This window comes from Ambystoma mexicanum, chromosome 3p (assembly GCF_040938575.1).
Source record: "Ambystoma mexicanum isolate Mex_15411 chromosome 3p, UKY_AmexF1_1, whole genome shotgun sequence".
NCBI lineage: Eukaryota > Metazoa > Chordata > Amphibia > Caudata > Ambystomatidae > Ambystoma > Ambystoma mexicanum.
This window is the reverse complement of record NC_090925.1, coordinates 1,265,263,734-1,265,284,150: the sequence shown is the minus strand read 5'-3', so window position 1 is coordinate 1,265,284,150 and position 20,417 is coordinate 1,265,263,734. Positions and strand designations below refer to the sequence as shown.

Here is a 20,417-nt window from a genome sequence, read left to right as displayed (position 1 = left end):
CATAACCCATTCACAAACACCTTGTGAAACCTCTCCCACACAGGCACATCTCCAACCTATAGCACTTGCTCAGACAAAATAGGGTCAAGCATGATTTGTAGTTTCTTTTTCTCACACCATCCCAGTAGTGTTGCACCTTTTCTTGTCACTTTTCCCTTGTGCACACCTTCCTTTGAAAAGTAACTGGCATCAAAAGACCCTAATACCTCTTTAAACCAAGTTGTAATCAGCTGGATTACATCCGATTTATGTAATGTATGCCGCCACCAACTACTGGCTCAAACACATCCTTTGGCATGAACGATATATTTGCACCAGAGTCAGCCATCATTGAAACTTCTCTTCCATTCACACAAACAGGCATAGACTTTCACATTCGTCATCTTCTGAACTCTGACACTTTGCACCATGAAAAGAAAAAAAGACTAGAACTTGGAGAAAAACAACGCGGCGAACAAACTGAAACTCCTACAACAAAATCGGGCTTACAAAAAGGAAATACAAATAGCAAAGAGTAAACACTACGACAACGAATCTTCAAAGCACCAAACACCCAAAAAGAGCTCTTCAGAATCAAACAAAATCAAAAACCCTCCGGGATGTAACAACTCCATCCGTGAAACTCTGCAACGACCTTGCAGACCACTTCAAAAACAAAAACATCCAACAAACCATACAAAGCAGACCGTCTGATCTGACCACAACCTACAACCAGAAGGGGCACCCAAACTACAAAGCTTTCCAGAAATATCAGTGGAGACATTCGTCAAACTGGTAAATGAAAGCAATAACTCTGGGTCCCCCGAAGACCCCTGCCCACCAGACATACAAATCGATTCTTAAACAAGGAACGCCCATGGAATATCACAGGAATGTCCTCGCAACTGGGAAAGTGCCACAAGCCTTCAAAACTGCATACATCAGGCCACTACTCAAAGATACAGCAGGAAACGTAGATGACCTCTCCAACTACAGACCCATCTCTAACATCCCGTATACAGCCAAGCTGCTCTAAACGTACATATACAAAACGACCTAAGAGTTTATAGAAGAGCACAGCCTACCAGGACAGGCAGAAGTTGGCTTCAGACCACTGAGAGGAACAGAATCAGCTCTACTCTCAATATGGGACGATCTAAAAAACAACAGACTCGAACAGCACTGCCTCGATACTCCTAGACCTATCGACAGCATTTGACAGTCGACCATGACACCCTCATAACGAGATTAGAAGGACTTGGAATAACAGACACCGCCCTACTATCGATCAAATCTTTCCTAACAAAGATAACGGAAACGGTATGGATGAAACCCTTCAAATCCAGCCCGAGATATTCCACATGTGGAGTACCACCAGTATCATCCTTCTCCCCGCTACTATTCAACATCTACCTGTATCTACTGATCAGAATTATCAAAAGCCATAGCCTCACCTGCTACAACTATGCTGATACACAAATAATCTTCAAAATAATATTCAAAATACAAGACAACCCAGAAAGAAACTCGACGCTAGAAAACTGCCTCTGCAATGTATTCTTCTGGATGAACTCCAATTCCCTCAAAATCAACCCAGGAAAAACAGAAATAATGATCGTAAAAAAATAAATGGAGAAAACCAATTCTTCCCTTGGCCAAGGGAACTCGGGACAACCCTAGCACCCTCGCTGATTGTAAAAAACCTGGGAGTTCTGATGGACAATAATCTCCCGCTAGAGCCACAAGTAAACAATCTCCTCAAGAAATGCTTCTTCCTCCTGGGAGCGGCAAAGAGAAACTTAACGTTCCTATCGTTCACCAACAAAATGACCACCATCGCCCTCGTCATGTCCAAAGTAGACTACGCCAATAGCCTATACCTAGGCATGCCTGAACGACTCCTAAAAAAACTACAACGCATTCAAAACGCGGCAGCCAGACTACTTCTGAAACTACCCCGAAGAGAACACACTGCACCAGCGCTGAAAACACTACATTGGCTACCAATAAAACCACAAATAAAATTCAAAACAATGCATTACACAGAGCAGTACACAACGGAGGTGCTGAGTTCATAGAGACAAACTGCGCCTATATCAACCAACAAGAACGCTCAAATTAAGCATAGACAGCCGCCTGGAACCGAAGCCCTACAACAGAAGAGAACTTGGAGGAACCTCCTCTCACCAAGCCCCGAAAACCTGGAACGACCTTCAAAGTACATACGTAAAACAAGAAACCACCTATTCAGGAAATTACTCAAAACCTGGCTCTTCACGTCATAACTAGAAAGACTAGCCACAGGGGCACCGACATAACTAAAAACATCAATGAACGGAGGTTGATCGTGATACACACCGATCAATGGGAAAAGCGGAGGTAAATATCCCACGACATACTAAAGGACCAAACGGAGACAGTCGCAATACAACCAAAGACAGTAAACATAGCAAACTAAGACAGAGACTAGAATGAATCATCAAGGGGACCATGACCTTAACTATTACCTTCCCCAACAGCCCCAAGAACAAAACAGAGGGGGAAAGGAAGCACTGCATCACGGGACCCATTGCAACAGGTGAGAAACATCACTACACACTATCTACCAATACAAAGCAGAAAGCACAATGCACCACCACACAATAATACAACTAAACAATCCCAAGGATGTTCACCCCACGGAAATCAAAGAACCAGCCAGGACAGAAGGATACGAACGTCTGAATACACAGGTTCACCAAGACAGATCCACTAGGACAACACTTCAACACGACCCGACCCTGAGCCATTCAAAGCCTTAAACGACCAGGGTCACACTAGAACACCTGATAAACACCTGATAAGAGATCACCCACCCAGTCCCACACCTGAAGATTAGGTTCAGACACACCCACCAATCCAAGCTATACTCGATAGGATACAGTTGGATCAGCGCAACACCACCAAAGCGAGTCGGCCCACGAGGAACCAACAACATCCCAACCCACAGGTATACAACTCTAACGGAATCATAAGTACCTGAATCAGGGTACATAACCCACTAACCCAACCCTCAATCTTCGGCATGCTTAAACCCACACAAAACCACACAACCATCTCTCTCCCAGAAATCTTTAACACACCGCATCAACACAAACTTCAACCACAGCACTCGAGGCCTTCATCCGATCCTAGCACCAAAGCCCAGCACTCGGTGTATACCTAGCTGAAGCTTCCAACAGTACACCACTCCTTCTCCCCTCTTACCAACTAACCCTACCCACCCTTCCTGTTTACAGATTCGCCAGAGCGCCTGGGGATGAATTCCGTTGGTGACGGTGCGCTATACAAGTACCGCTAACATAACATAACATTCACTAATGTTTTCTATCGGTTTACTCTTCACCTTCTGAAGAATCATCTTCAGCAACATTAAAAAAAAAAGAAATGTTGAAGATTTTACAGCAATTTGCAAAGTGACCTTCTATTGCACTTTACGCACAGTCTTGCAGCCAGGGCAACGAAATGCGACAAGGAAATGCACTGTCATCTCCCTTCAGATGTTTGCTCTCCCCCCCACATCCCCCTGTTCGTAATAGACTACTCCTTCGCTTCGCTTTCTTTTTCTGTTTGTTTTCGGATACTTTCAAACTTCAACTTTGACATCTTGTCCTCTCCTCCTGTTAACTTGGAAACACGCTGGTGAATGTTCAACTCTCCTGGCAATTTCAAGGACTTCATCAGGGTTGGTTCATCCTTCAACCATAGCTCCTCCTATTTATTGCAGTTGCAATGTATCATGAATTGGTCTCGAATATGCTAGTCACATTTTTCTCCAAATTTGTAATGACAAATTGTTCAAGGCAGTGACATATTCCTCCACACTTTCTTGCTGTTCTTGAAGTTGCACCCCAAAACGATAGCGTTATAATCTAGTGCTCGTTTTAGACTTAAAGTTTTTATCCAATTTCAACAAGGTCAACTATTCTTTGGGTGCATTCCCATCTCCCGTTTTGACACATTACCCCCATTTACGAAAATCTGTTGCCCCTTGTATCCTAGAAAGTACATTAGAAGGTACACCTTCCTGTCAGTAAATACCAATTCCCACATGCAGCCTTTATATAATGTAGGTAGCCCTTCTTCCATTGGTTCCACTTTATTTTTACTGGACCCGGAGATGCCAAGAAAGTGGCAGGTCCTGGTACTCCTGGCACGAGCATTTTTGGTAGGTATGCTGTACACAGGTCAATCACAAGGAGGGGAAATTGTATACTCTAGAAGACCTCAGTGTTCTTAGAATGCTATTGCTTGGCCACTATTTGTAAAGTTCTGATGTAAATCGGGGGTTTATTTGGCTGGAATTTTATTTTTCCTTACTACAATAATATTTTTCTTTACTATACATTTTCCAGTTAATTTGCTGAGAATAGACAAATGCGCTGCTAATGCCCACAAACGTACTTAGAAGAGGCGTAGGGCAATCGCGTTTATTCTCCTATGTCAGAGAAACTATACAAGCGACGCATCACCAAAGAAACCCTTGACGCTCATGGTCGTGGTGCACCATACCACGGCGTAGGGTCCCATGCTCTATAGCAAAGAGAAATGTTGCTTCAATGAGGCATTGCTGAGGGGGCGCGCAATCGCGATTCAATCAGCTCGTGTTGCTCACTTGGTGAAAAAATATCTTGTATTTTTGAGCAACTTAAAACCTTGTGTAGTGAAGCAAGGGAATGCAAGCAAATTCCCTCCCACCTTTCACAGTATGCAGGGCTCCGAACATGGAGCTCTGAATGACTAGTACTCTTCTCTTACCGAGACACTGCCTGGAGCATTTGTAGCACAGAGGTTTGTCCCTGCTCTCTGCCGACAACACAGCAAAATGTGTGACTCTGGTAGGAACTTCTGGCTGAACTATGTTGTATATTCACCTTTACCTCGTTGTCATTGATCTAAAGCACAAAAAAAGCATTGGGTGCTTTAAATTAAGATTTTAGCTTTCTATAAACAACCCGCAGCAGCCTTCTCTCTTACAGCTCTCCAACTGCTGAATTCTACAGAAAATCGAGCCATAACCTTCCATAAACATTCCCTCACCAACATTCCATCATCCCCTGAGAGACATCAGGACATGGCCATATGCAATTGACATAGTTTATGTATTCATTGTGCATTTGTAAGGTGCTTACATCAAGAAATTGTGTTTCAAAGCGCCCTTTACATAGTTTGCATTTCATGTTACGAGTGACATGTATATACTAGTGTCTTGTTACTCAGATGCAGCTCCTGCTTACTGTTCGATGGCAGATGGGCAGGGAGAGCTACATTCAGCTCTTGCTCATCAGGCTTTCGTTTCGATTCCTAAATCGACATGTGCAGCTTAGACCCTGAAATGACACTTCAGACTTCACTGCCCAGGCTGGGTTTGTTTATTTCCCTGCTTGAGGAGTTAAAATAATTCAATAAGATTCAAAAAGATACTCCTGAATGGGAAAAGCCTGTTCTACAGCATGTCAATTGCAATTACATGGTATTAAGCATCTATATAGATGGCAATACATGCCATATATATTTTGATATTGATATTGTATTTGTATTCCGCTCGTACACAAGAGCGCGACAAGGCAAGGGAGAACAAAACGATCTTACTAGGCCCGGTGACACTGAAAGCGCGCAAGTGCATGGGAGGGGGAAAGTGCAAGGGGAGGGCGTGGGAAGTGCTGAGCAAAAGGAATACAAAAAAATAAAATAGATAAATAATAAAGGCAACAGACAGTGGTGGTACTGCCAGCAAGTGGTAAGTGCAGAAAACAGGGACAGGAGTAATGGGGTGGGCCTGTAGGGTTACAGATACAGAACCCCAGCGCAAGGGATTGCCAGAAGGCAGGTGTGGGTGGGTGGCAGGGTGAGCAGATACCTGGGCCCGAAAGTCAGATGGTGACTAGGTGCACGATGCTGAGAGCAGATCAGCAGGGGAGGGGAGAGAAGGCAGAAACAAAGGAAGGTCTTGAGGTGCTTCCGGAACCGGAGATGGTTCTCCAAGTTTCAGAGCGACAGGGAGGCTGTTCCAAAGGGAGACCCCAGACAAATATATCTACCCCCAGCTTGTTTCTTTGAAAAACGACTGACCCTGAGGGAGTTAAGAGGTGGAGGAGCGAAGAGGTTGTGGGGGGGTATTTACAGAGAGAGAGCTTAAGGTATTTTGGGCCCAGTCCCCAGAAGGCCTTGTGGACAATGCAGAGAGTCTTGAAATGTATCCTTGCAGCAACTGGGAGCCTGTAAAGAGATTTCAGGGTTGGAGAGATACGATCCCAGGGCTTGGGGCCAAGGCTCGTAGTCCTGTTTTGGTTAAATTGCAAAGGGCAGAGAGTAGAAGCAGGTAGATTTAGAAAGGCTGTTGCAGTAATCCAGAAAGAACCAGGGCTCGAGAGACAGCTTCTGAGGGAAGGAGTTGAAAGGCAGAATACCTCTAAGGAGGTGCAGTAGGAAGTTAGATTTTTTTGATACATCAGATGTGGGCAGAGAAGGAAAGTTGGAGTCAAAGATAACCCCAAGGTTCTTAGCCTCACAGGTGGTGGTAGGAGGAGGGCTAAGGGAGGCCGGCCAGAGTGACAGGAAAGGAGGGTGAAGGTGTCCGCCAAAGGAGGATCTCCGTCTTGCTGGCATTCATGCAGAGATCAGTGGCTGCACACCAATCCTGAATGGCAGATAGGCAGTCAGAGAAGAGACTAGGAGAAATGGGTTGAGTGTCATCAGCATAGCACAGAAAATTGGAGCAGAATATGGCAATGCAGTGGGCAAGGGTTGACAGGTATTGGTTGAAAAGCCAGGGTGATAGGTTAGACCCCTGGGGGAACACTGCAAGAAGAGGGGGAGATAGATGAAAGGAAGGACAAGTTGGAATGTTGCTAGCATGTTTACATATTTAAACATAAGGATATTCTGGACAGAGGTCGAGTAGACATTTTACACAGGAAACCAAATAGGATACAACAAGTATAGAATATTGTTACTGTTAGGATATCGCTATATGGCGAGAGTGGTTTACAGGCAGGAAAAATGGGACAGTCTGGGTGATTTCCCAGCTGTGCTTACGAATAAATGGTATATACTCATCGACCTTCCGACTCCCACTCATGGGAGTAATTTTAAGGGGGAGACGGGGGTGTTTGTCCCCCCAACTTTCATGGCACACTATTTTGTCCCCATTCATTTGGCTGGGGCACCTTTTCTTTAGACGTCATGTCCCCCCTCCCCCCAACTTTTTCAGCAAAGTTACTCCACTGCTCCTACTGCACGTACAATCACCTTCAAAACTTCCTGCATCATCTATAAGACAGTCGTCCTCAAGTTACCCAGCTACCTCTCAGAGAAACTCTGCATCTCTGGCAGACAGCACACCGCCAGAAGCCTGGACATGTGCAGACGTTAAATCTGTTGCTGCAAAAACGGAAAGGACCAGAAAACAAGCATCCTCTGCCTATGCCCCAAGACTACGGAAACTCCTCCCCGTCAGCATCAGACTCACCCCCACGCTCCTACAACTCAGAAAAAAACTCATGACCCACCTCTTCAAGGAGTCTCTCCTCCTCAACACCTAGGCCATCATGACACCTCGCGAGACGCCTCTGGCCCCTCTCCTCCCCACCACCCGGTACAGCTGTAGGCCCCCACCCCACCCCACCCCCCCCCCGCTGTTTGTTCTGTTGTCACTGAAAATCGCTGTTATGCATCAAATGCTGTACACCTCTAAATTGCTCCGTTTTGTATCTGTATTGGTGTATACCTCTGTAAAGTGCTCCGTTGCTTCTAAGGTAGGTCTGCACTAAAATACCAAAATAAAATATATGCTATGGGAATTTCCAATGATCTGGCCTTCCCAGGTTGAACAAACAATTCTCCCCCTTGTTGCCTTCTGCTATGGGAAAGCTATCAAGTTATCACCATTTTATTGCAGAAATGGCCTCAACACTAAACTATTAACCAGGTTCTCCCATATTTGTCCTGTTTTTTTTTCATGCTATGTTTTATGCATAAATGGCTGAATAGGTTACCAGGGATACCCAGCTTGACAGGTAGCTGAAAGGCTTTTCCCAGCCATACACGAGGAGTGGCTTAGAAAGACGCAGGAGGAAGTAACTTCATAAATTAATAAGGCAAGTGATGACACAGAAGTTTGCCATCTAGACTAAAGATGCACACTCTGAACTAAAGGCCCTAGCACCAAGTACAATCACCAAGATCAGAGAAGGGAAAGGTGGAACGAGTGCAGGAAATATCAATTAGAGGGCTTAAGGAGGAGGTGTAGACTAGAGAGTTTATGAAGAAGTGTTTGCCTTTGTAAACTGTGGTTCAGCTGCTCTTGCAATTCCTACAAGGAAGAGGCGTCAAGAATAGGAAGTGGAAGGGAGTCATTGAAAAGATAATTGGAGAATATATCCGGTGCTCACACGCACCTTTGACTCTATTCTCTCTACTGACTTGAACTTCGGTTCCCGAGGGTGTTCAACCTACCAGCGCCTTGAGACCATACCAATGGTACATAAGGTGCTATATAAATGCAAAGTAACATAGCATAACAGAATACAGTATACAAATAGGTTTCTTCAAGTGATAGTTAATTTTGTGGTCTCTTGTGTGTTATTGCTGCAACAGGCTGTGGATGAACTTCTTTAGTTTGGGATTTTAAAAATGTATGTTGTGAAGGGGATTTGTTATTTATATAAAGCCTCTATATAAAATTACCACCCTACTGCAGTTGGTACTCATTTATGGATATCAGAAGGAGTGCCTTTCTGCACTGCTTCATATGTAAGCAAATAAGTGTCAGGGCCAAAATATTTTCTAGCACCCTTGTGACACTGTGGAAGGGCAGTTTACCGCCATTGTTGCCACCACCCACAGCTGCACCCCACAGTGTTGACATATTTGGGGTTAAATTGCAGCTTGCACCTGCTCATTGGGGTTAATTGATGCTCTGGCTATCACTTCATAATTAATCAAAGTCTGAGACAGTAAGTGCTGGGGCTCAGAATTAAGTGCAATTGCACCACTTCATGCTTCAATTGCTTTCAGCATTTATTCAACAGAATTTTTATTAAAAATAAAATTGTATTCATTTTTGTTATCTATATAAATAAAAATGTAAATGTTTGTTCAAAATCTTATATCTCCGAAAGTTCAAATAGGCGCGTGTTTTATTTACCTACTATACATAGATATCACACCTGTGACAGGTAAAAACATGTTTTCTGAAAAACAGCGCCACCTGTTGGTCGTAAAAGTAACATGCTATACTGTCTAGATCTCAACCGCACAATTCTAATGATTGGCCTTGAGCTTTGTTGATGGTGATTGCAAACGCAAGTTGGCATGAATTGAGCGGTTACGATTTCTGCACCGAACGATGAAGCACGAGTTGTATTTCCTGATGTTAGGAAATGGTTTGATTCGGCAGTATATTCGGCAAGCAAAGTTTTTAATGGCTCTGGTGGTTCTCCAAGTTGAGGCAGTTTGATTTTCCCAGCGGCGCAACACATTCCTTTTGTTTCTCCATTAAATTTCAGAGCCTTGCAATAAAGGACACACTTCAGTCATGGTGCCGTGAGAACATGCCGGCTCAAACTATAATTAGTTGGGTTGTACCGGAATGCAAAGCGATTGTAATCGCGTGATTGCTGAGCACGGAGTCGTGTTTGACGCTGAGCTGCTGTTTCTTGTTGACGTCTTTCAGCCACTATCAGCCTGTCACGTTCATTCTGTTGAGAACAAAGCAGATCTGAAGCTGCAGAACGCGATCGCTGTGCTTGCAACCGTGCTTCCTGAAGTCTGGCTGCACATCGCTCTGCTGCTTCCTCGGCACATATTTGAGCCACGGAAACATTGAAATGGAATCTTAAAAGATTCAATATAGCGTGTTGCTTTTACATCCAACAGATGGCGCTGTTTTTCATAAAAAAGCATGTTTTTACCTGTCACAGGTGTGACATCTGTGTATAGTAGGTATATAAAAACATGAGCCTATTCGTATGCAACGCTGTGTCAAAATTTCAAAGCAATCTGAAGATATTTCGGAGAGATTTTGAACAAACATTTACATTTTTATTTATATAGATTTGGTTTTTGTTGGGACTACCACACAAATACCCTTTAATTTGTGTTCCCCTTCCTTTATGTTTTATCACATTCTATTTGTAAAGAGGGTATACTTGCCAAACTGCTTAATCACAAATGCATGCTTCTTAGGAAATTAAACTGTTGGTTCATTGGAGGCAACTTGATTTTCACTACAGGGGTAGAAATGCACCCACCTCCACCCTGAATATAAGCAAGCGACCAGCCCAACCCATCCTATGGACAAACATTTTATAGCTCAAAGAAGGTAGCAGGCGCTCCTCTCCAGAAAGAACATAGCATGATAACCTGTTCTGAGATGAGTTTGTAGCACACGCTTTTTGCTCACTATACCTTTCACAGATGGGAAATAACCATTTGCATATCAGTCTTTGTCCCGCCCACATGGGCAGTCCAGCACCAAAATGCTATGGCAATTCCTCTCTGAACAAGAGTACCAAAAGCAACCCCATACACGTGTTTCAGGTTATCATGCCATGTTCATTCTGGAGAGGAGCGCCTGCTACCTTTTTTTGAAATATGTGCAAGCAACTTGGGCACCCTGAGTGACCTGGGGGAAACCAGACGTGGACTCCCTTCTCACTCTGCTCAGAGAGGCACAGCTTCACCTCACTGATGAGGCCCAACAAGGCTGAAACACGTATGGGGTTGCTGTTGGTACTCTTGTTCAGAAAGGAATTGCCATAGCATTTCGGTGCTGGACTGGCCATGTGGGCGGGACAAAGACTGATATGCAAATGGTTATTTCCCATTTGTGAAAGGTACAGTGAGCAAAAAGCGTGTGCTGCAAACTCATCTCAGAACAGGTTATCATGCCATGTTCATTCTGGAGAGGAGCGCCTGCTACCTTTTTTGAAACATTTTATAGCACTTGTTTTTTTAAAGGAATTGCAAAGTCATATGATTAACAACCAGTTTTTAATATATAAAATCTCAGCAACCATCTCTTAACCTGCTGAGCAAATGGTAGCCTTCTACTGTTCAGCGTTGTCTATGGATCCCTTAATGTACTAAAAATCACTGCATTGCCAACAGTGTTTTGGGTTCAGCACTGGCATAGATGGGATTTAAAGTGGAATTGATGTACAGTGTGGAATTTGGAAAGAAGCAGCATGAAAGAAATGATCACGGAGAAGACCCTGTGAAACCAGCCTGTCTGTGATAAGTCTACACAGACCATGAAGGAAATCCAACCAACGACCACACACACAACCCCCAGAAGATGAGATAATGAGGCTCAAGCCTCGGTATTCAATGATCACTGCTGATGGATAAAATATGTCAGCAAGAAAAAGAAAGAAACTGCGCCCCGCCAGCAGATCACAGACCGATTGCAACAGTGAACGCTCACCCCCTAAGCAATTTTACCACTTGAAAGCACCAGATCTTTTATTAGGTTGTAAGTTAAGTGATGTATCATCGCAGCAAGATACTGGCTTTTTGCTTTTTTTTTTAAAAAAAAAACGTGCTGCTATAATTGAATTCACAAAAAAAAATGTAAACCATTTTAGTGGCTAAAAAACATGTAAATGCCACAAAAGCAACATCCGTAGTACAAGTGAATAATTCTGGTATTTTTATATTTTGAAAAATATGATTATTTACCCTTACGACTTTTCTCCTCAAATAAACAAATGTGAACAATGAGACTTTAGTATCACTTTAAGAATGTGAATAGCCATCAAAAGAAACAGCGATTCCAAGTCAGAACGGCAAAGCATCAGTGCACATTATATTATATATACCGCAAAAGTACTCTGTAAATGGGACTCGCTGAAACTTCCATCCCAGGCACCCTTACTTCGCCGTATGTCAAGGTTGCTCCTGTTCCACAACGGTTTACCATTGAAAAACGGAACGAATACCTAGATAGGAGTTGAGCGCACGTTCATCTGCCTGGTACAACTGTGCAGCTATAGTGAAACCGGCAATTATGTTCCGGCAAGTCGTTTTCATCTCCAACATGCGAGTATCCCTTTTGCTCCTTTCGGTCCGCTTCACCTTCACGTCACCTTGACCGTTAGCAAGGGTGGCGCAGGAATCCTTCCTTCCCTCACGGATGTATCCAGCCGACACCCGCCTAAAACGTACGCATTTAAACGTGACGAGCAGTGCGCCCCAACTAGCTTGAAGAGGGTTCACACCCCGTCAAGTTCAGGAGAAGCAGAGTGTGCCCTTTCCTACACTGCTCACATGAGAGGGCGTAACGCCCAGCAAGGGTTACTGTCAGCCCTGGGAGCATAGTTTCCTCTCAGTAATAGATGTGCTACAGCTATCGCCGCCCCTGCCCACAGGTGATCCCATCTACTCACTCCCCTCTCACCTGGAGGCGACCGGCAAGGAGACAGTAGGACGCCATTTTGTTCACTGACAAAGATGAGGGTCGCCTGAAGGAGGCGTCATGGTACACGCGCCTCTTAAAGGCTCGGGCTGTGGGCGTGGCACGCAGATCCTGGCAGCTGTATAGAGTAGAGCTGCAGGACTCTACGTAGTCATGGACTAAGCTGTAAACGATTTCCAGGACCTGAATCATCAAGGGGTGTAAAATCGTTAAAACATTATAGGCAATCATTATTAAACGCGTTACACTTATATAACTCACGGACCACGTTTAAATGCTTACAAGCGCCTTTTTAAAATTACAAAAAGTATATCCATAAGGCTAAACAGAGAAAAGGGAATGAGTGAGTCGCGGAAACATAAAATGAACAAGGGCAGCTAAGGTCAAGGGAACTTGAGTTGAGGTGAAATACTTACATGGCGAAAGAAGACTAGAAGACTACAGTGCTACAGACATGTGGCATAATACTTCATGTATGGACATGTAAAGAACACTTACACACAGATTGTTAAGATCGTCGTGGCATTCAATTGTCTGTTTTTCTTGCTCTATTTGATATTATTTGTATTTAATGATAGTGTGTATTCATGGTTTACAGTAAACCTTATACACTTCTCTTTCACGTGCCCAATCGCGTTACAGTGACAAACATACTTGATCTTTTATGCAGCTCCCCACCTGGCCTGTGCATGCCTGTCAACCTTGTGAACATTGAAGATTATGTTTTTGGTGGCTGGGATTCCATTTAGATCTATGGTAAGAGCCTAGACGGGCAAATGAATAACACTACGGCATGTGACACCAACAAAAAGGGGGTACGTTCATAAGTATGTTGAAGTGACTATGCAACAACCAAAGTAAAGAAACAGACGTTTATTTATGTTTCTTTCTGAATAAAAACCCACCAGCAGCGCTGCAACCATGTTCTCTCATAACCCCTGCATTTGACCATTTGCCTTTCTTGCCCGTTAATCATTTGCATAAGTTCTTTCGCTGCGCTTCGATTCTTCCCATGCAAAGAATTGGCGTGACACAGTATTTTCAAATGGCAAACTTGGCCGCAGTTTTTATTTCCATAACAAAAAAATGTATTGTACACATTTGTGAACTTCAGTCTGCAAGTGTGGCGCTTGCTCCGTGTCGGATCTCACCTGCTTCCCCTATACCTTTGTATAGTTTCCAGTAGGCCCCCAACTCCCCCGACCCTTTGTACCTGAGCCTATCCTGCCCATGCAGGTGTCCGCGGGTGGGGAGAGTGCCGTTTGTTTCTTGGGGGAAGCTGAGCCTTCGTTTGTTACCACCAGACGCCCCCGCCGTTAGGCCCCCAAGAGGCGCTGAACCGGAAGAGCGACTACTCATTCCGGTTTCCTTCTGGCTCATCCGGAGTCTATCATTTGTGCTTGTTCGCCAAAACACCGCCACGCCACTAGGTGGGTTCCCGCCCACCGTGGCTCCCCCTCCTCCTGTCACTTTTTCACAACTCCAGCAATTTGGTACAAATGTTCCAAAAAAAGAGCTCCATTCCCATTGCATTTAGTTTCTTCCTTGATTTCTCGACTGCCGAATGGTTCTCCGCCCCCCTCCACTCTGCCCTGGGAATTACCTCTGACCACACAATCTCCATCTCGCCCCACTGTGCCGAGATCTCCTGTAACGAGTGTGTAATGTCCATCAACAAAACCCCCCTCCCCAGGCTGGTCAAATCATTCCCTCCCAAGTGGATCACCAGCACATCTGGTTTCCGCTGTCTTTCCAGCAACTTCCGTAAGAGCCCCTGTAGCTGGGCCCATTTCATCCCAGGCACACCGTGCCATTCAATCCGGAATTCACCGGCCGTAAGTTCCTCCTGCTCCCGAGTCCAGCTCGCCTTTGCCCTTGAGATGAATGAATGCCCTACCACCCACACGGTCCGCTTTCTTTGTAATGCTGGGAACGAGAAGTGGAGGGAACGGCATGGTTAACTCATATTTTTTCTGGCCTGACATATCTTTTGTAGCACCCCGAGGACCATCTTCCCAACCTCTTGATGTCCTCTGCCCCCAAATCCCCGGTTGCCGCGGAGGTGGCGGCCCCTATTCGAAATGAATGTGTCCCAAACCGACCCCCTGTTATCCCCATTTTAGCCAGGCCCTGGTCCATCACTCTCCTAAATTGGAAGCGGCTTAGTGCCAACCCATCCCTGTGCAACAGCCATGGTGCCTCTGCCTCTGACGGCTGTCGCTGCTGGAGGAAGCTATCCGCCGCCGCCACTGGGCATACTCTGCTTGTTTGAATGGCTTGTAATGTCAGTGTCGCCCCTTTCCCTTTTTGATCAGTCTTTGACCTTCTCACATAGATGACCACCTGGGACCTGCTCAACTGTACGTCCCTCAACCGTAAAAACCCACCCCCCTTACCATCTTTATTCTATGGCACCAGCTTGCTGACCCTTAGAGCCCCAAAGAACGCCACCGTAAAAGCGGCCGTGAACAATACCCTCTCAGCCTCGCCATCACACACAATGTCCAAACATTTAATTAACCCATGAAGTTTTAAAATATCAATTGTCACCTCTCATCTGGCTTTGGCACTGCTTGTCTTGCCCAGCCTCTCATGGCCAGTGCAACATAGTGCTCCTTGGTGGGGTCCCTCTCCCCTTTAAGTTTGGCATAATGTGCTATGGCCGCCAAATGGTATGACACCCATGATCGGGTCTTCCCCGTCCTCTAGCACCAGCCCACAAAGGCCCGCACCGGTTTCTCCCCTTGCTCACCTGGCCACACCTCTTCTTGGAATTGCAGAAAACGTTCCCAACATGCCCTGTACCTCTTAGCTGTACCTGGCACCAGTGCCGTCTCTACAAGAGAGCTCAAATCCCTCCAATCATCCGCCCACCACTGTTCCTTGAACAGTGCCATTTCTTTCCTTGCTTCGGGGCAGCTTTCCCGGAACCCATCCCACTGTAAACGAGACAAAGAATCAACGGCCGTATTTTTTACACCGGGAATGTGCCGTGCCCTGACCTCGATGTTCAATGCCAACAGACTTTTGGTGAGTTCCCTGAGCAGCCTTAGCACCCTTAGGTTGCTGGATGATCCTGTGTTGATAATCTGGACCACTGCTAAATTGTGAGACCATAAGGCCACCTTTTTGTTCTCTAGGAGTTCCCCCCACAACTTGAATGCCATTACTATGGGGAATAGCTCCAACAGTGTAATGTCCTTTGTAACACCCTCCTTGTGCCATTCAATTGGCCACGCCTTGCCACACCATCTGTCCCCCAGGATTGCGCAGAAACCCAGAGACCCTGCCTGATGAGTCGGTAAACAGTTTGAGCCTCTGACTGCTTGCCCAGTCTGCCCTCTAGATTGCCACCCCGTTTGACTCCGCTAGGAAGGTGTCCCACATCCTGAGATCCTCATTTACCTCAGCACCTAACCGGACGTGCTGAGAGGCATGTTGCAACCCTACTGTTTTCAGCTCCATGCTCCTGGCAAACACCCTTCCCAATGGTATTACTCTCCCCGCAAAATTGAGGTTTCCCGCCAGGGACTGCAGCTCCTTCAGGGTTGCTTTGTTTTTCCCCAACAGGTTTCGAATCATAACCTGTAGTTTCTGTACCTTGTCCTGTGGGAGCCTACACTCGCCTTTTATTGAGTCAATCTCAATCCCCAGAAATGTCAAAGTGGTGGCTGGACCTATGGTCTTCCCTGGTACCAATGGCACCCCTAACTGTGCCATCATCCCTTGAAATTCCTCCATGAGGGCCCTGCATTCCCCCGTCCCCCTTCTACCAATGAAGAGGAAATCATCCAAGTAATGCAAAATTCCTCCCTCCTTTGTTTTTTGCCTCACCGTAAACTCCAAGAAGGTGCTGAAGGCCTCAAAATAAGCGCATGAGATTGCGCAGCCCATTAGAAGACATTTGTCGTAATAGTAATCGTTGCTTACTTTGAAACCCAGCAAATGGTAACTGTCTTTGTGGATTGGAAATAATCGAAAAGCTGACTCTATGTCTGCCTTCCCCAACAGCGCCCCCTCCCCTGCTGCTTTTACCAATTGTATCGCATCCTCCAGGGAGCCGTACTGTACCCTGCACAATTCCTCAGGTATGGCATCATTCACCGACTGACCCTCAGGAAATGACAGGTGATGTATCAGGCAGAACTGGCCCTCTTCCTTCTTTGGTACCAACCCTATGGGGATACCACCAAATTGTCCATAGGAGGAGCGGGAAATGGGCCTGCCACCCTACCCAGACCCACTTCCTTTTCCACCTTCCTCTGCACCACCTCTGGTTTATCCAGTGCTGACCTCAGTTTAGCTGCCTCTATCCCCCCTTGACTACCCGCCCCAGGGATCTGGAAACCCCACCTGAAACCTTGCCACAACAATTTTGCATCCACCTTATTGTGATACACATTCAGAAAGGAGTCATGGCGAAGAGGTTAACCGGTGTGGGTAAGTTGCATTTAATCACCATTTTGTCCTTTACAGTTTCCACTACCTTGCATTGCTTTGCCAACACTTCAATCACTATTCGCTTTCTCTTTTGTTTTGCTATTGTCCTTGTGTTTGGCCTCGCCTGGTGTGGATCTGCAGGGACCGGCGCCGCTTCCCCTCTGGTGCTTGTGCCTGCATGCTTTACCATATGAATAGTACCCATCTGCAAACCTCCAGCAGTTCTCCTGTTCCCCCTGGTGGGCTGCTGCCCAGAAACACCCAGGAGGAGGGCCCGCGAAAGGACCCCCTCCCATGCTGCCTGTACTCCCCTCTGCCCCTCCCGGCCCGGGACCTCTCCCTTTGTGGTTTGTCCTCCGGCTCCCTGGAGGGTACTACCTTGTCGATGTAGCCCCCGACATCCAACTCATCCCATGACATTGCTGGCCATATTTGCATTTTTAGCCTGAAACCCCGGTCATAATGCAACCACCCATCCCCGCCATATTTCTGATACAAGTCATGCACATACTGCTCATAAGCTATCATTGCTAGTGCATCCTGTGTATACCTTTCCAACATCACTGACATGTACATCCTGTATGCTTTGAGCTAATTGTTGATGGAGTGCTCTACCTTGGCGCTCCCCCTGTCCCTTTTTTCCTTCTCTTTCTCGGACAGTTCCTTCAGCCCTCCTCCCACTGGCACAATCCCCAACAACTCGAAGATTTCTATAAACTCTTTTCTCCACAATCTTTCTTTGACTGCCCATGGAATATGCCATACCAATGAATTCACTGTTGCCCGCATTGGGGCAAACCCTGGCATCGGTCTACCATACTGAGTCGCCTGTCCCCAGGTTCCCCCTGGTCCAAAGCTGCTCGGGCCTGCAGCTGGCAACTGTGCCACATTCTGAACCCCTACCATGTCAACCCCCAGCCCCAGCCCCCACCCACTCTGGCCCGCTTGTGCACCTGCAGGGGCCATTGGTACAGATATTTGCGCCATCCCAGTATTGTTAGGCGCCCCGGGTCCTTGGCTCCACCACTCTTGTCCCCTTGTTGCCCCTGCTGCGGTAGCCAGTTGAGACTGTTGACTGCCCCCCCGGTGGACCCACACTAGGCTGCCCGACTGATAAAAAAACCCCAGGTGGGATCCCGCTTCTTTGAGGCAATTGACTTAACCCCCCTCCTGGAGCCCATGTCTGACCCCCATTTCCTCCCAGCGGCCCCCCAACGCCCTGGGATGCCCCTTGCTGGGCCAATGCTCCAGCACCATTTCCCATTCCCTGCATAAAACCAGCATTAGTAATTATATTTGGCACTTGCCCATTCTTTCCCCATGCCTGCAGGCATTCCATCACCATACCTTTCACTATCTCCAGGGATGTGTTTCCTTCCACAGCTACGTCCACCGTTCTGGTTGCAGGAGTGCTGGGTGGGCTCACATGGTTCCCTGCAGCCTCAGCAGGTGTAGGAGCCGTTAGGGCCACATCCTCCTGCGCCCTCCCTTTCTACCGTGATCTCTTGGTGTTGCCGGGCTGTTCTTTGTTTGCTTTGGCTTTCGCCGTCATTGTCCTTTTCCTTTTCTTCACCTGGACCTCTTCTTCTTCCTCTTCTTCCACGCTGTGTATCTCCACTTCCACCACCGTCGCTTCACTGGGACTGTCCTGAAACATGAGTGGTGAGTTATCAACCTGGCTGAGCCCCTGCTGCCCCCGCCCAGGCTGGGCCATCATTGTCGTCATCCAGTCTGGCCCATGCGTGGCTGCCGCCACCCTGGCCATCTCCAGAAAGGTCGCCAGTTCCATTGCTTATGGGTGTTCTGTTGTTCAAAGCTTTCTTCCTTTCCCCCCTGAGTCGCCTGTAGCTGTTCCCTGTGGCTGTGCCTCCTTCTAGCCCCTTGGCACCTCTTTGTTGGCTGCCTGCTTGCTGCCAGCCCTTCACGATTGCTCAGGTGTCCTGGGCGTTGTGAGGCTATGCGCGAGCATCTTTGCTCCATGCTCGCCGCCCCCGTGCGTTGGAACCAGAGAGGCGGGCTGGCTTGATGCTTGGGGTGATGCGCAGGCGCCCGCCTGCCCGTTCGCCTCCTCGCCCCGCTCGTCCCCTGCAGCATTGCCCGATGCAGACAGCCTGTGGCTGCCTGCTCTGGCCGCCCGTGCTTTGGACAGGCCGTAGCCTACTCAGGGATGTGCAGAAACCTGCGGTGTGGGAACAAAGGCAGCTCGCCCGCAGCCGCCCGCTTGGACCGTCCTTGTCCTTTGGCGGGGCCGTGGCTCATGATGCGTGTGCAGGCATCAGGGAACAAAGGCAGCCCGCCCGCAGCCGCCCGCTTGGACTGTCAGTGTCCTTCGGCGGGGCCGCGGATCAAAATGCGTGTGCGGGCGTCAGGGAACAAAGGTAGCCCACCCGCAGCCGCCCGCTTGGACCGTCCGTGTCCTTCGGCAGGGCCGCGGTTAAAAATACATGTGCAGGCGTCAGCGGTGCCTGCTTCCAGCTTCTCCCGTGAATGTCGGTCCTGTTCCTCCGGGCGGGACCGCAGCTTCCGGCCATACCTGAGGCTCCCACACACGCCGGTGTTCCCTTCGTCGGCTTCCTGGTCTCCGCCTCTGGTTACCTCATTCTTCCGGCCTCTTGATCCTCCGACAGCTGTGCTCAACCGTGTCACCGCTCCTGATCCTCCGGGCTCGTGACGCTCGCCCCGGTCCCTGGTAGCTTTGCGCTGTTCCCCCAGCGGTAAGAGAGACTCCTGGACAGCACTTCGTCCCGACAAACAAAATTCAAATGAAATTCTTCCTTCCTCACGGCGAGTCAGCAGGGTCCCACTGCCAGAGCGAGATGTTTCTGCAGTCGGACCCTGCTGCTTATAACAAAACCCCCCTTTCCTTTGTTTTGCCCTTCGCGGGCTTCGGGACGATTTGGCGCCGTTCCGCCCCCACCCCCTCCCCTTTCCCAGGGGGAGGGGAACAAGTTGTCCTCAGGACTCCGCAGCGGTTACAAAGCTGCCTCCTCTATTTTCTTCTGGTCTTTCCCATCGACAGCGGCATTCTACTCTCACTGTCTGCTCTCATAACCATCCACGTTCTCGATCCTCACTCACATTCCACTCCTTCCATCGTACTGCTCCTTCCATTCCATTGCTGCTGCTCAGACTGGCTGCTAGTACACTACACACCTCCCCTTCATCAACCCAACACACAATCTTTGAACGTCTCTGGTAGCTTCGCATGCCTGACTGGTCTGCAACCTGACATTGAATCACTACAACGACTGCTTCTACTCTCGTTTTGGTCATAGACTGACTCGTAGTCACCTTCACCTCTGCTTAACTTTCACAACCCTATCGATATTCCACGTTCTCCCATCCTACATCATAACAGATATGTGGAAGACTCTTTTAACAGTGCATGGTTGAGACCCCTGCACGGGTACCTGTCTCAAAGGACAAGGCAGTTTAACTCTCACAAACTCACTTTCCCTTTTCTCTTATCATACCCATATAAACAAGTCTTTCATTGGGCGGCTTCATTGTAACCCTTAATCAAGCCTTCTTAAGCTCTGAC

General features: G+C 47.3%; 1 protein-coding gene across 1 annotated transcript in view; it reads right to left on the bottom strand.

Moving 5' to 3' along the window:
- ACO2 (aconitase 2) overlaps positions 1-12,544 on the bottom strand; it is a 637,698-nt gene extending 625,154 nt beyond the window's left edge. Inside the window, exon 1 of the mRNA XM_069652760.1 lies at positions 12,419-12,544. Within this exon, the coding sequence (XP_069508861.1) occupies positions 12,419-12,454 (36 nt within the window). The 5' untranslated portion in view covers positions 12,455-12,544. The remainder of the gene's footprint in view (positions 1-12,418) is intronic.
- Between the last annotated feature and the right edge of the window lie 7,873 nt (positions 12,545-20,417).